General features: G+C 36.5%; 1 protein-coding gene across 8 annotated transcripts in view; it reads left to right on the top strand.

The window, feature by feature from the left end:
• TMC1 (transmembrane channel like 1) overlaps positions 1 to 15,407 on the top strand; it is a 242,620-nt gene that overhangs the window by 222,347 nt on the left and 4,866 nt on the right. For 7 of the 8 annotated variants that reach the window (XM_019736715.3, XM_088793258.1, XM_074330566.2 and 4 more), the window contains 4 exons: positions 4,218 to 4,457; positions 8,940 to 9,065; positions 12,528 to 12,606; positions 12,709 to 12,760. In XM_019736715.3, coding sequence (XP_019592274.1) covers positions 4,218 to 4,457; positions 8,940 to 9,065; positions 12,528 to 12,606; positions 12,709 to 12,760 — 497 coding nt within the window. The remainder of the gene's footprint in view (positions 1 to 4,217; positions 4,458 to 8,939; positions 9,066 to 12,527; positions 12,607 to 12,708; positions 12,761 to 15,407) is intronic. The other variant, XM_088793260.1, reaches the window with a different exon arrangement.

The following is a 15,407-nucleotide window of genomic DNA, read 5'->3' as shown; positions in this document are numbered from 1 at the left end:
TCTGTGGGTTCTGGATCTTTCCTTTCCTAGAGAGGATTCTGCTGTCATGGCAGAAAATGACTAACATTGCTATTGGAGTAATGAGAAATCACTGTGTTATAACAATTCTAAAAACTCCCTGGCTCTTGCAGAGTGCCATAAATCCCTCAGGCCTGGGGGGTGCCATTTGTGCAGCCATATGCTGTATGTCTCTTTCTTATTCTTCCAGAGTTTAGACAACAGATCGGCCTAGAAATTCATTTTCATTATCAGAAAAGCTGTTGTAATGGCTGTGCTGATTGTCCTCACTTATAATTTCACAACTATTTCTATCTGTCACTATTGTTCATATTAACATTCTCAAAAATCTAAAACTCTTCTCCAGTTCTCCCATGGGCTGATTCATTATCAAACTCTCTGCAGTATCATTGCACTGTCACTTTCTATATATTCATCCTTCAGGTACTAGTCAAGTCTTACCTCTGGGTAGTGTGAAGAAGACTTTAGAAAGTGATTGTGCTTTGTGAGTGTACAAAGATAGTCACACATGTACCAGAGTTCCAGAAGTAAAAGAACTATTATTCACCTTTGGGTCAACCCTCTCTTCCTAACTCCCAGAAGTTGGTGAGAGAGTGATGTGATATGGTAGGGGAAGCGTGTGGAGTGTATAGCAGGCTCTCCTGTACGAGGGTACTCACACATAGTAATCTATTATTTGATGAGGCATGAGGATCTGATAACTGAGTTTGGCCATTTTCTACAGAAACAATCAAAAGAGTGTGGGGATTTTGCATCACAATCCATTGGTTTGTGACTAGAGACATTCAATTACTGCTTTAGGAGTTTTTAAGGAGTGGAGGTTATTTACACTGGTATTATTAAAATCAGATATATATAGGTAAAATCCATTTTGCTATGAATTGGCGAAATGATCAGGAAACCTTTATATTACACATTTATTTTATGAGATAGTATAGGGTTTTATAAAATCATATTTTTAAATGATGAAAACACAAATTATCTCTATCATAACAGGATATAGAGAGAAAACAGTGAGAGAGAAGATGGGTTTGGACATTGCTCCAACACTGTCTCATTGTATACCATCCCACCAGTCATGTCACATTTTGCTACCTCATTTTCTCAGTTGATCAAATGTGAATAATTTACCTGACATGTACCCTGTCATTGAAGTGATAAGAAGAGCTAAATAAAAGAAGCTTTCATTTGCTTTGATCTTCTTGGAAGAAAAGCGTTTTAGCAGGCTCAGGTATTACAGTGATCTTTCCCTGACATATGACGGGATCAAGTCTGGGTAAGAGACTTAGTGAGCCAAGCTGATTAGTGAGTCATGAAAAAAGTTAGGATGAGCATTAAGGTTCAGATATCATGCTGCTCCCAGGACCTGCTTTTCTAGGTTATGGCTCTTGTGTCATTTATTCACGATGCCCGTGTGATATTCATTTTGAAAATTTGAAATTTATAGAGGCACATAAATGTAATATGTATGTACATACATATGCATGTATACAAATGATGCACATACATATATATAGGTACAAATATATGTGACTTTAGACAAGTCTTGGTCTTGAATTATGTACAAAATTGTCTTTTAGGATAGCCTAGATTGTGCAGCAATGAAACACTAAAATCTTTTTTTTAAATTAAATTTATTGGGGTGACAATGGTTAGTAAAATTATGTAGATTTCAAGTGTACATTTCTATAATACATCATCTATTTATCACATTGTGTGCTCACCACCCAGAGTCATTTCTCCTTTCATCACCATATATTGGATCCCTTTTACCATCTTCTACCACCTTCCTCCCCTCTTGGCCTCTGGTAACCACTAAACTGTTGTCTGTGTCAATGAGTTTTTTCCTTTGTTGGAAACACTAAAATCTTAGTGGCTTACAAAAGGAAAAATGTATTTCTAAAAGTCCCATGTGGGTTGGTAGAAAGTTTGTGCTCTTATTACGTACCCTCACTGTGGAGTCCTAGATAGACAGGTAGGATCCACCTGGAATATTGCTACTCAGAGCAAGAGAGAGAGAAGAGAACAAAAAACACACAGCATTCTTAAATTTTCTACCCAGCAGTGAGATACCTCATTTTTATTTCTATTTTATTGGCCAGAACAAATCACATGGGCATCCCTGAACAAATCACATGGGAAGCATTATCATCTAAAAGCATATTGCATTACAAATATTGGCATTTAGGGATATAAATCTAGTGCTTTGTAATTCTGACCCCCAGCTGGGACTATCACTCACTCACTTGCTCATGTTTTGGGCGTTCCAGGTTCTCTCTTGCTATCTTGTAACCAAGACACACTGTGTTGTTTCAAAGTCTATCCTCTCATTTAAAACAAAAATTAATAAAGTTTATATCTTAGAGAAGTTTTAGGTTCACAGAAAAATTGAATGGAAAGTACAGAGTTTGCGTATCCTCCCTGCCCCCCACATGGACGGCCTCCCCCACTATCTACATCCCCCGCCACAGAGTTACATTTATTACATCAATGAATCCACATGAACACATCATCATCACCTAAAGTCCATACCATTTTTTTAGTAGTTTAACTTCCTACAAAGTCTCTAGTCAACTCAGTATATTAAAATATCATTCAGATCTGTTGTGTGAAATTCTATCAATATGAATTTGGGTTCAAATTGTGAAAAGATTCCATTTTTCAATGAAATCGTTTAATGTTGGTTTGCCCAAGTTCAATTATAGCAGAAACTAATTTCTTCATCTAACTCACCTGCCCCCCGCCACACACACACAATTTACATTGGATCGGTTAAAATCCTAACTAGAAATGCTGAGGACTTTATTATATTAAGTGGGTGCAAAAGTAATTGTGGTTTTTGCAATTATTTTTAACCTTTTAAACCACAATTACTTTTGCACCCACCTAATAGTTTGGACAGTTTAAAAGATAGGACTCTCCTTTAGCTTCTAAAATAAATAATTTCTAAAACCTCTTTTTGGTTTTCGACTAATAATTTGCCATTAATATGGTTTTATGGTACTAATGGATTTTTTTCATCATAGAAAATTAAAATTTATTTTGTTGAGATAACCAATGAAGCCGTCCAAGTAAAAGTGACCTCACCTAAGTGGTTACTGTTTAAAAGTGGCATTTTAAAATACTTTTTAAAAATCATCATACTAAACAAAATAAGTCAGACAGAAAAAGTCGAGAACCATATGATTTCACCTCATATGTGGGATATAAAACTGAAAGCAACAAATGAACAAGACAAACAAAGAAGCAAAAACTCATAGACAAAGACACCAGTTTAGTGGTTACCAGAGGGTAAGGGCAGGGGGAGGTAGAAGAGAGTAAGTATATGGTGATCGACGGACAATTGACTCTGGGTGGTGAACATACAATGCAATATATAGATGATGTATTACAGAATTGTACGCTTGAAACCTATATAATTTTACTAAACAATGTCACCACAATAAATTTAATAAAAAAAATCAGACGTACGTAGCAGTGGATTTCCAGGACAAGCAAAAGTAAGAAAGTAAACAAACAGATAAACTAAATTAAATGGTTGTGTTTAATTTTCAGCTCAAAAACACATAGTGTTAAAGGATGTCAACAAAACATAGTATATTATCAAACACAACTACATCATCCCTATGAGCTCTGAACACCGTAGCAGCCACAAATAGAAAATGTAATAACATTGAAAAAAGAAAAACTTATTTTAATTTTTTTCTCTATCATTAAAAAAAAATTAATTAGCCACAACAAAAATGTATTTAATCCAAATATGCAGTTTATTTGAATAGAACATGTGGTTTTAAAGGTCAATTCTTTAAAAAAAAGTTAATTTTTTGGATATATTAATCAATGATATGAATCTTAGGGGAAATGAAGTTTATCTTACAAGTAGAAGACAAGAAAAACAAAGGTAGTAGGTATACTATTTATTCTAGTTTAATTTGCTAATGACAGCAGGTATGGTTAGTGATCTGCATAATTTCTATGAAGGAGTTATGTATACAATACCTATAATAATGAGGGAGACAGTGAAACATGCATAGAAAATGGAAACAGATTAGTCAAATTTATTTATAAAAAGGGTTTTAAGTGGCAATACATTTTCGGCCTTTGGCAAATAAGCGTGATGTAAAATAAACAGATGCTGTGTGACCTTGTTATGGCACGAAGACTTGAACTGATCAGAGCTCCTCTGTTTTCCTTTCTAGGATGGGCTCTTTCTTTGCTCCCAGCCTCCCAGGCATCAATATTCTTCGACTCTACGTATCCATGTACTTCCAAGGCTGGGCCGTAATGTGTTGCAATGTTCCTGAGGCCAGAGTCTTCAAATCGTCCAAAGGGAATACTTTCTACCTGGGCATGCTCTTACTCATCCTCTTCCTGTCCACCATGCCTGTTCTGTACATGATTGTATGCCTCCCGCCATCTTTCGATTGTGGCCCCTTCAGGTTCTTGTCTTTGAAATTCTATTTGGGCGTAGTTTTGTTTCAGGCATGGAGATAGGAATAGTCAATCATTGTATGAATTGTTTTTGTTTTTTCAAACAATGACATTTTGGTATGTAGGAATGAGATCCTTTGGGTATTCAGGCTCATTCTGTGACATGGAGAGTCTTAGGCAAGTTCCATCCATTTCATCATTTGGGAATCATAAAAGGGAAAATAACTGCTCTAGGCTCCACCTGGGTCAAACATGGACAATGATTCTGAGCTATTTCCCTATAAGGAGATAGCGAAGAGCTAGTCTGGATGTGAAAGTTTTCCTAATGCTAGGTCTTCACACCCAGACATTTGAAGTTATTGCTATATGGACACCAAATTGAAAAAATAAAAAAATAAAAATAAATAAATATAGATTATCCTACATGCTACCTAGGACAGAGAATCATTATGAGATAATAATGAATATGAAGCGGGTCACACAATTTATAATTCAAAATGCTACAGGCCAGTAAAAAATTAAAGCTGTTGCTCACATGCATTCTCCCTAAATAACAAGGGTAAATCTCTCAAGTCAGTAATAAAGAGTCAAGAAGGCTCTTTGATCCAAATTGGGAATGTACTTTCTACAGTTCTCTATGGCAGAGTTCTCTCTCTGACACTTACCAAGAGAGCAAAGTCCCTAGGATATGGAGGATTGAGATTTCGTTCCCTAAAGGGCCTTAGACTTGACTCTACCACAAGTCTTCCCCAATATCTCAGCATGTTGAACCACTGAGCAGCATGAACTTGAGTTATTACACCTTTTTCGTGAAGAAAACGTGCATGTGAAAAGCCATGTGAATGAGAAGCATGATGCTATAATGTCCACATGTAATTTCCCCATCATGTTGTCAGAACCAAGTCATTACATTAAAGTCAAAAAGGTTTGTTGCCCATTGACTTAAGTTAAAAAAAAAAGGCATTTTTCACTCTAATGATAATCTGAGTTATGATTGCTTTGCTGGAAAGGAAAGAAAGAAAATGTTAAGCCAGCTGATAGGGCAAAAACTGCTGGAATTCTTTCAATTCAGGAAGCTGATGTTGACAAGTCCTGTTCATCTGCCGCTCCACCCCACCCAGCGTGCTGAAATAAATAATGCAGACAGTGACATCTGGAGACTAAATAGGAAATTGCATTCTTGAAAGAGGTTGGCCCCACTAAATCTTTGATAATTCTCAGAGTACGAAGTTCAAGCAATAAGCCGTTCAAAGACTTCTGTTTTAAATGCAAGTTACCCACAGAACTAAATATCTAGGATAAGTTTTAGGTATGCTTTTAACTTTTAATTGGAAGTTGATCCTTTTCAGAAAAATGTATCAAAGGAACTTAGTGGTCTGCAAGGGAATGCACCTGGTTACACAGGTGCATTCATATTAAAAATATCATTGAGTTAGACATGTACAATAACTATACAATTTTAGCCTTGTTGACCCCTAACTCTACCTTTCTTTATATCGCACTGAGTTACTACCAATGGGAAAAAAAATTGTCTGTTTCTAAGGCATAATATCTGATTTTGATTATGTGTTTCCTAATTGGTACACTTAGGCAAAATTACTACATATATACCACTATTTTGAGATGAAGGAAATCTAAATATTTTCAGTAGAGAATTGGGAACGGGGTTATCTCTATTCTATTTTGATAATCTATTTTTCCTGTTAGTTTCCTCATTTTGAAGCAGAAGAATATATACTTTCTTTGTTTGAACTTAAAGTTTAAAAGGGTTGTTCTGCCCTAGAAATGAGATGAGAAAGCATGTATTAGTAGGAGCCTCATGACATCCATCTTTAGGGACCGTGAGATTTTGGTGGTTTGCCCAGCCTGCCTAGGTAGTTAAGAGTGTCTGACCCTGCCTAGCTCCTCGGTGGGCAGCAAAATGGCAAATATGCATTTGAGGTAAGTTAATGGAGACACCACAGTGATGGCCAGTTGCTCCCAGATACAGGTATGTTTTCAGATATGGTGGCTACAATACCCTAGAAGACCCATTCTGCAAAGCAATTTGATGAGATACTCTACCTTGTTTTGGTTTCATAAGACCTGGCTAGGGAGGGTGAATTTCCCAGAAAATTGTTCTAATTGACCAGTAAATGGATTTACTTTAAATAGTTCAACAATTTTTTTTAAATATTTTTTTTTTGGTGTCCAGATGAAGGAAATTCTTCTAATGGTTCCACCATATTTCCTGACACTTGATGTTTCTGCCCCAACCCCCTCACTAATAATTCTGAACAATTTCTAGTTATCCAGGTTTTCACACACCTCCCTGCGAACATTATGGTAATTGCATTTTTAATGTATTTTCATCTTACTGCAAAGATGATACGTGTTTGTCACAGAAAACTTGGAAACTGTAGAAACATTTTCACAGGAAAATAAACACTACCCATGACCTCCAAAGTCCTGAAATAGCAACTCAACATTTTGGCATTTTGTATTCTGGTTTTCTTTTTATGCAGATTAAAACAAAACAAAAAAATAACTGAGATCATACTCTATGTTCAGGTTTATATTATATTGTGATACTGCTATTACCTATTTGCAATTGTACTCCATACAATTTCTTAACAATATAGCTGATTTCTAGAGGTGGGGAATATTTTCAGCTCGTTGAGTCCAGAACATAGTAGAGTGCTGGCCAATTATTTGAATTGAGTGAATAATGACTGCTTATTGTGCACTAAGCACTAGATGAGATGTAGGGTTAGCTTGGGCATAGACCCTGGACCTGTGGAGCTCTCAGTCTGGCTGGAAAGACACGCCTGCTCAGAGACTCTTCTAATCTAGGGTGGATGGAGCTATGTCCACAGGAAAACTATAGGTTAAGTACTGTAGCATTTCACTTGACGGTATAGTGACTTCTGGGAATACTGTGAAATGACACAAGTTGGCTAAACTGTCAGAGAAAGGGATTGCCAGGGATTTTTAGTTGCTTCTGTAGTTTGTGCGTGATTAAGAGATCCAGACTCTTGGTAAGAGACCTGCTCTGGAAAAGGCACCCAAGAATCCCCAGAGATGCCAATAACTTTGCATTTGGGATACAATGGCAAACAAAGAAGAAATTTGTAGGTAGGGATTATTTTGCAAAATTCCAGTCCCCTCATTCTAATTGTGTTCATTGGCTGTAGCTGAACAGGCTGGGAAAGGGAGAGTGGATTTTCTTCTCTCCTCCATGCTTACCTTCTTACTCTGGCTGTATTCTATACGGCTGGGGGGTAGGATGGTCAGTTAGAATGGATGAACAAGAAAATTTAGTGGAATAGTTGATATAATCTTCAATTGTCTGTAAACTTCATTCCCCCCTTGTGTACCATAGGTCTTGCTAATTAGTGTGTCGAGCTATAATTTTTGAAGCAAAATTTATACTGCTGTAGTCCAGCGACTCCTGACAAGATACTTGGAGTCACTCCCAGTCTATTGAAAGATATTATTAGTTAGTTCAGGAGAAAAAAGATTTGATTTGGAGTGTATGGGTCATGTTCATTTAGTAGCTGAGAATGTTTAAAAATTAAAAAACAAAAGCGAAAGCAAAGTATATTAATATTATATTCTGATGATACATAAACTTAGTGATCAACCTAGTATATTTTCTGAAAATTACATTTTTCCATAGTAAAATCAGTGTTCATAAACAGAAAAAATAACTCAGCATGATGGTTATTACTTTATATTTTGAATATTATACACTAAATTAAGAGAGACATCTCCCATTTTTCTGCTTTATAGGGGCTGGTTCTTATCTTAATGAGTTGAGAACAAACCCATTTAGGACCATTGCTTTTAAGGCTTATTTTCCTTTTCTTCCCATTTTATTTTCTTAGCAGTGGAACTGAGCTAGTACTTTTTAGGACCTGTCCAGAAGAAATACTGAGAGACAAAGGATTCCACATTCAATGCAGTTACCTATTAATAGCTCTGATAAAAGAGGCCTAGTGGAAAATGAGATAGAAGTTACTGCAAGGAGAGATATATTGGATTATTTGTGGATTTGGTTCCGTTAAGCTATCCCTTATGTTCATTTCCAAGGCTAATTAAAAAATTGAGTGCACTGTTTATTCACCCCAAAGAGAGTATTCTCCGACAAGGATAGCCGGCCAAGGGGTAGACTGATGAGCTGTTTATAAAATACATTTCAATCAGAATCTTAGAAATACAGCTTTAAAAATTCTGCTTCTAATTCTATGTTGAATTTCCTACCTTGTTTGGTTATGTGTTTAGGTTGGGATAACATTTTTCATATCTTTCCCATGTGTTGACAACACGAGTATGAGGTCACAGCATCAGGAGTTATAGTGAAACATGAGTCCTAACCTGGAAGCGTACTTAGACAATGTTTGAGAAAGATTTCTAGTTTTCTTGTTGTAACCATGGTTTTTCATATGTTTTAAATAACCTTTTCTCCTTTCCCATTGCACCTCTCCCTCCCTCCCCTCCCCGCCCTACAGTGGCAAAAATAGGATGTTCGAAGTCATTGGAGAAACACTGGAGCATGATTTCCCAAGCTGGATGGCAATGGTCTTGAGACAGCTTTCTAATCCTGCACTGATGCTTGCTGTGGCTTTGGTTATGGTGTATGTATTTTCCTTCCTCATAGAAAGAGCCTTTGTAATGTTCTTCCTGACTGCTTTTAAGTTTCAGCTTTTTCAGCTCTCTCACTCTCTCTAAGGGTTGCTCTGTAACCTAACCAAATTCAGTGCCTATTGCATGGTGGCAAGAGGCTAAAATTAATGAGCCATGGTCTGACCTTACTGTGTGTAATTCACAGCCATCTGCATCTTTGCCTGCCTAGGATTATAAGATTTGTTCCCAAGTAACCAAAATAATTACCAGTCAACAGCTAAAGTAAGGGAAACATAAATGCGAAATCTAATCAGCACATTGAGCTGCCCCCACATCCTGGCCTCCACCTCTTGTTCCATAAAGCAGATGGCTGTGAATACACAGAAATGATGAACTTTTAAGTTAATATTCCTCTTGGGGGCCCTAAAGGCTATATTTTAGGGCTCAGGGCTTAAGAGGTCTTAAAAGTCACCCTGTCATTTTTTTTTCCTAGAAGGTCATCAGTAACTGTGTCTCCGTAGTAATAGAATCAGAGGAACAGAAGGATCTTAGAAAGGTCATTTAGTCTATCCCTTCAAAGTGAGAGGTGATATCCAAAGGGGAACTTGGGAGGGGGCTTTTATGCCCATATTGTTTTCATGGGCTTCTGATTCTCGGCCACCACAGATAAACTTACATTCTAAGTAACAGTTTATGCTTGCTATGGAATTGCTATGCAACGTGCTCTAGCCCTCCCTTTTATACCCCAAGACCCTCCTAAAGAGAAGGTCTGGAACTGCCACTTCTGTCAGTCAAGGAAGGCAAGTCTGAGACCACCTTTTAGAAACAAAGCTAACACCAAAGGTTGGATTTATTTAATTAAAATGAAAACTATAGGAAATGTTAGGGAGAGAACGCCCAGAGGTTTGGCGTAAATGAACTGGGTCTAGGCCAATTTGTTATCATCCTCTTTGCGATGCTCATGGCCCTGAGCCACATCAGTGAAGGCATGTGTCATACCCTTCAATTTTATAAATTAAGAAAGTGACTTAGAGGGGTGAAGTGATTTTTCCCTAGGTGAGCATAGAGCAAAATGGCATTAGTAGGACTTTGACAGTAAATCCAACCTTCATCCCTTTACAACGTGACACATTCTTTGAGGAAGAGCTAACAGCCTGTAGGGATAATTAAACAGTAAAACAGATTACTATTATATATTACAGAACCTTGATCGTGGGGTGGCATTTACAATCTGATAGTAAATCACTGGTGCAGATGTGTTAGAAAATGACCTGCTGGATGCAGTATGTTTTCACTGGATGGCCCTTGAAGTGACTTTCCTTCTCCATGTTTTCATGATATAGCGGCTTCTGAGAGCCGGTTAAGTATTCTGTGTCTTTTAAGCGTCAAGGCCCTTTAGTGGTGTAAATGACGTCTTGCTTGGGAAAACAAAAAACAAAAAATAAAACACATAAAACTTAATGTCAGATTTTACTACTATTGTCTTAACTGATTGAGAGGCAGATTTATTTTTAAGCAAAGGAACAACACTGTTCTAATGCCACTAATTAAAGATTTAATAAGCTGCCTTGGGAGTGTGGAAGAGGAACTTATACTGCGTTTGTTCCAGGCATTATTCATATATTAACTACTTAAGTTTCCACAATAAGAAGTTGGCCTCACTGATCATATTATTGATAACACATGGGTGATCTGCCCCAAATCAAATAGCTAGTAAGTTAATTCAAATCCATGTCTTTTTATTTCCTACCTCTTAGTCCTGTCCCCCCCCCTCCACTCTTCCCACCCCCATCCCCCTCATTTGCAGCATCAAACACTGAGTTCAGAATGACTGGGCATGTTCAGAAAGGCTGGAAGCCACTTGGCAGGGTTGGTCTACAACCGTACAACCGGGGTGGGCACACTTTTCTTAAAGGGCCAGACAGTAGATATTTTAAGCTTTGTAGGTCAAGAGGCAAAAGTGAGAATATTATATAACCATTTAAAAGTGTAAAAACCATTTTCAGTTCCTGGGCCTCACAAAACAGGCTGGGAGTCAGATGTGCCCTGGAGACCATTGTTTGTCAGCTAATACAGACTATCTAGAGGAAAGCTGGCAGGCTAGAAGGTCAAATAGATGTCCTACAAGCTTGATTTTTGTTCTGGGGTTCTGATTTAAAACCCAAATTTCAGTTTATAGCTGATTTGATTTTTCAAATCCTGAGGTCTCATCTTTCACTTTATGGGGCCCAGACGATTGGCTTGGGTTTTTATTACCTTTAATTACAGAATGTTACAAGTGTTTCGAATTTCCCCAATGGGTTATATTAAAATCAGCGTAGGTGGTTTTTGGTAACTGAGTAGAATTTAGGATAGTTCTCTGCACTAGTTTTATTCCTTTGGAGACTAAAAAATGACGTATAACGAATATTTATTTAGGGAACAACACAAGGAAGAAAAAAGTGATAGAGAATTCCAAAACTGTAAATGACTTGTGAGGTCTTGGAGTTCATCCCCCAAATCGAGGTATTTTTGTAAGAAAATCCTAATACACACACACACACACACACACACACACTTATTCAGCACCTACTCCATGCCAGATATTGTACCAGATGCTTTTATGCATGTAATTTCATTCAAACTCCTGCCACTCATATAAGAGCTTAAACTCAGCTAAACCATCTCAACAATTATGTTGCTAGCAGCAGATGGCTCATAAAGGACGTAATCTGGCATGCTGCTGAGTAGAGGAAATGTATTCAGTATCCAGTTATTTGCAACGAAGAGCAATGCCAGTTACCTTTTTTATTTTTTTTAACTGCACATTTTCTTTCTTTGTTTATTTGTTTTGCTTTAAGTGAAGATGGACATACTGATTTTTGCAGAAATGTTTGGCTGGAATTTGCTCTTTTTAGAAATGTAAATGTCACTTAAAAGCCAAGAGTATTATGTTATAAACCATTTTCTTTCTGAAGGAAGGAGAAATGCAAACAATACATCCGATGAAAAACAAATCATGTTAATTAACTAAGACTGTGAGGACTGTATTCTTAGTAAAGGAAGGAATTTAAGGCAGAAAGTCAGTTTCCGTTTTATTCGACACATTCCCTAAGCTTCAGTAGATAGTCCATTCTCTTGGATGCCACTGGCATCAATTTAAAATGTTACTTTTAATTATAATTTAAACTGATGTTAACACATTTTCAAGAAGAATCTAAAATTAGGCAATGAGGTACAATAGACAGAGCTGTGGAGAGAGAGCTTTGGGGCTCAGTTTCCCAGGTCCATCCTTAGTCACTCTGTAACTGAGTATGCTTCTTTATGTCTGTATCCCTGACTCAGTCTTTTATCTACAAAATAAGAGGTTCCAAGTAGAAAATACCTTAAAGTCTACTCTCGTGCCAGCATTCTATGATTTAGTTAATGTAAATTTAAGAGGAATCTTGAGGAACTGAAAAACACCGTAAATTTTATTGTTTTTTTAAATTCAGTTTGACCATCTATTACCTTAACGCCACTGCAAAGGGCCAGAAGGCAGCAAACCTGGATCTAAAGAAGAAGATGAAACAGGTAAGATACAATGTATTTCACAGAAATCGTGCCTTTATAAATGACAAATAGCAGAAAACATCAGGAAATCTCATGTTCTTCTCTCCTGTTTTCATTGTGTAGCAAGCTTTGGAGAACAAATTGCGAAACAAGAAAATGGCAGCTGCACGAGCAGGTTGGAAATACGTTTGCAATTTTTTTCCCCTACAAATAGTAGGCTCTTCCTTTTTCTTTTTCTTTTTTTTTCCCTGAATGGGGCATTTGATGCATAGTGGCATTATTATCCTAAGCAAAGGATTCCACATTCCTACTGTCTACCTTTTAGCTCTTCTCAGGCGTCATATCCAGAGGGTTTGGTTGTTTTCCAGTGGGAGAAAGAAAAGACGACAAATTCAAGAATGTAAACTTAGAAATAGTGATAGGAATGTGATGTTACAAACTGACAGACGATGAAAAAAATCCACATAGTCATATGTAAATAGCAGATACAAATGCAGACTCTTGCCCATTTTGACCATTTTTATACATATGAGGATACACTGGGAATGTCCCATGAGGATGCTCTGAGCTCACCATCATTGAAGGTCAAAGCCTTTTCCTATTCATTAACTTTTCTTTTTAATCTCATTAATTTTTAAAACATTAGAATGAGGTTTATTTCTGTTTGCCAAAATTACTGATATGCTTTGCATTCCCCATGGAAAAGTGATGCCTAAGAAGTTCAGTGAAAATCTTTTTCAATTTTCCCCTCCTTCCTAACTTTAAAACCATGTATGTGCATAGGGTTTATTTCCTCTTTGTAAGTAATAAAAACTCAAATAAAATTGGTTTAAGTCGAAAAAAAAACTGTGTCGGTCTACACACATGAACTGGAGAGTAGTATGTATGGCTTCAGATCACGTTTTACCCTAAATTTAGAAGCGATCAGGGCTGAGTTGCGTTTTTTGGTGGTTCTTTCAACACTGCCCTCCTTTCATGTTGGCTAACCTTATGGCAGCGGAATAATGCAGCTGTATCCTTAGATTTTGTTTGTCTTAGGTTATTTTTTTCATCATTAAGCTACTTGTTTCTTAATTGCATTGAAATTTTTTTTTACTTTATTGAGGTGTAATTAACAAACAAAATTATAATACATTTAAAATGTACAATGTGATGATTTATAAGCATATACATTAGGATAGGGTTCTCACCACTGAGTTAATTAACACGTCATCACCTCACATATTTACTTTTTGTTTGGTGAGAACTTTTAATTTCTACTTTCTTAGCAAATTGAAATTATACAATACAGTATTATCATATATATAATATTTACCATGTTATAGCATTATAGCCTCAGACCTTATTCCTCTTATAACTGAAATTGTGTACCCTTTCAGCAACCTGTCCCTATTTCCCCCAGCCCCTGATAACCACCATTTTACTCCGTTCCTGTGAATTCATTTTTTTGTTTGTTTTAGGTTCCACATATAAGTGAGACCATGCAGTGTTTATCTTTATCTGGCTTGTTTTACTTAGCATAATGCCCTCCAGTTTCATCTCTAAGGCTGAATATTATTCCATTGTGTGTGTGTGTGTCTGTGTGTTGCATTTTTTAATCCACTCATCTATAGATGGACACTTAGATTGTTTCTAAACCTTGGCTATTGTGAATAATACTGCAATGAATGTGGGAATACAGATGATTTCATTTCCTTTGGTTATATATTCAGAAGTGAGATTACTGGATCATATGATAACTCTATTTTTAATTTCTTGAGGAACCTCCATACTGTTTTCATAAGGGCTGTGACAGTTTACATTCCCACCAACAGTGCACAAGGTTCCCTTTTTTCTGCATCCTTACCAGCATTTATCTTTTGCTGTTTTGATACCGTGTTTCCCCGAAAATAAGACCTAACCAGAAAATAAGCCCTAGCATGATTTTTCAGAATGACATCCCCTGAACATAAGCCCTAATGCGTCTTTTGGAGCAAAAATTAATATAAGACATGGTCTTATTTTCAGGGAAACACAGTATAGACATCCTAACAGATGTGAAGTGATATCTCATTGTGGTTTTGATTTTCATTCCCTGATGATTAATGACTTTGAGCTCCTTTCTATGTACAGTTATGGCCATTTGTATGTCTTCGGAAAAATGTCTATTCAGGTTCTTTGTCCATTTTTAAATTGGGTTATTTATTTATTTATTTATTTATTTATTTATTTATTTATTTATTTGACTATTGAGCTGTATGAGTTCCTTGTATATTTTGGTTTTAATCCCTTATCACATATATCACTAGCAAATATTTTCTCGCATTCTCTAAGTTGTCTTTGCATTTTATTAATGGTTTCCTTTTCTGTGCAGAAGCTTTTTACTTTAGTGTAGTCCTACTTGTTCACTTTTGTTTTTGCTACCTTTGCTTTGGTTTCAAATCCAGAAAATCATTGCCAAGATCAATGTCAAGCAGCTTTTTCTCTATGTTTTATTCTAGGACTTTTAAGGTTTAAAGTCTTCCATTCAAGTCTTTAATCATTTTGAGTTGATTTTTGTGTATAGTGTAAGATAGGGGTTCAGTTTTATTCATTTGTATGTGGCTATCCAGTTTTCCAAACACCATTTATTGAAGAGATTATCCATTCCCCATTGCATATTCTTGGCATCTTTTCAAAAATGCATTAACCATATATGCGTGTGTTTATTTCTGGACACTCTATTCTGTTCTATTAATCTTTGTGTCTGTTTTTATGTCAATGCCATATTTTTTGATTAATATAGTATTGTGATATAGTTTGAGATCAGGAAGTGTGATACCTCAAGCTTTCTTTTTTCTCAA

This window comes from Rhinolophus sinicus, chromosome 16, assembly GCF_057876585.1.
Source record: "Rhinolophus sinicus isolate RSI-liver-muscle chromosome 16, RSI-T2T, whole genome shotgun sequence".
Classification (NCBI taxonomy): domain Eukaryota; kingdom Metazoa; phylum Chordata; class Mammalia; order Chiroptera; family Rhinolophidae; genus Rhinolophus; species Rhinolophus sinicus.
The sequence above is the reverse complement of the archived record's forward strand: the minus strand, read 5'-3'. Positions and strand labels throughout refer to the sequence as shown.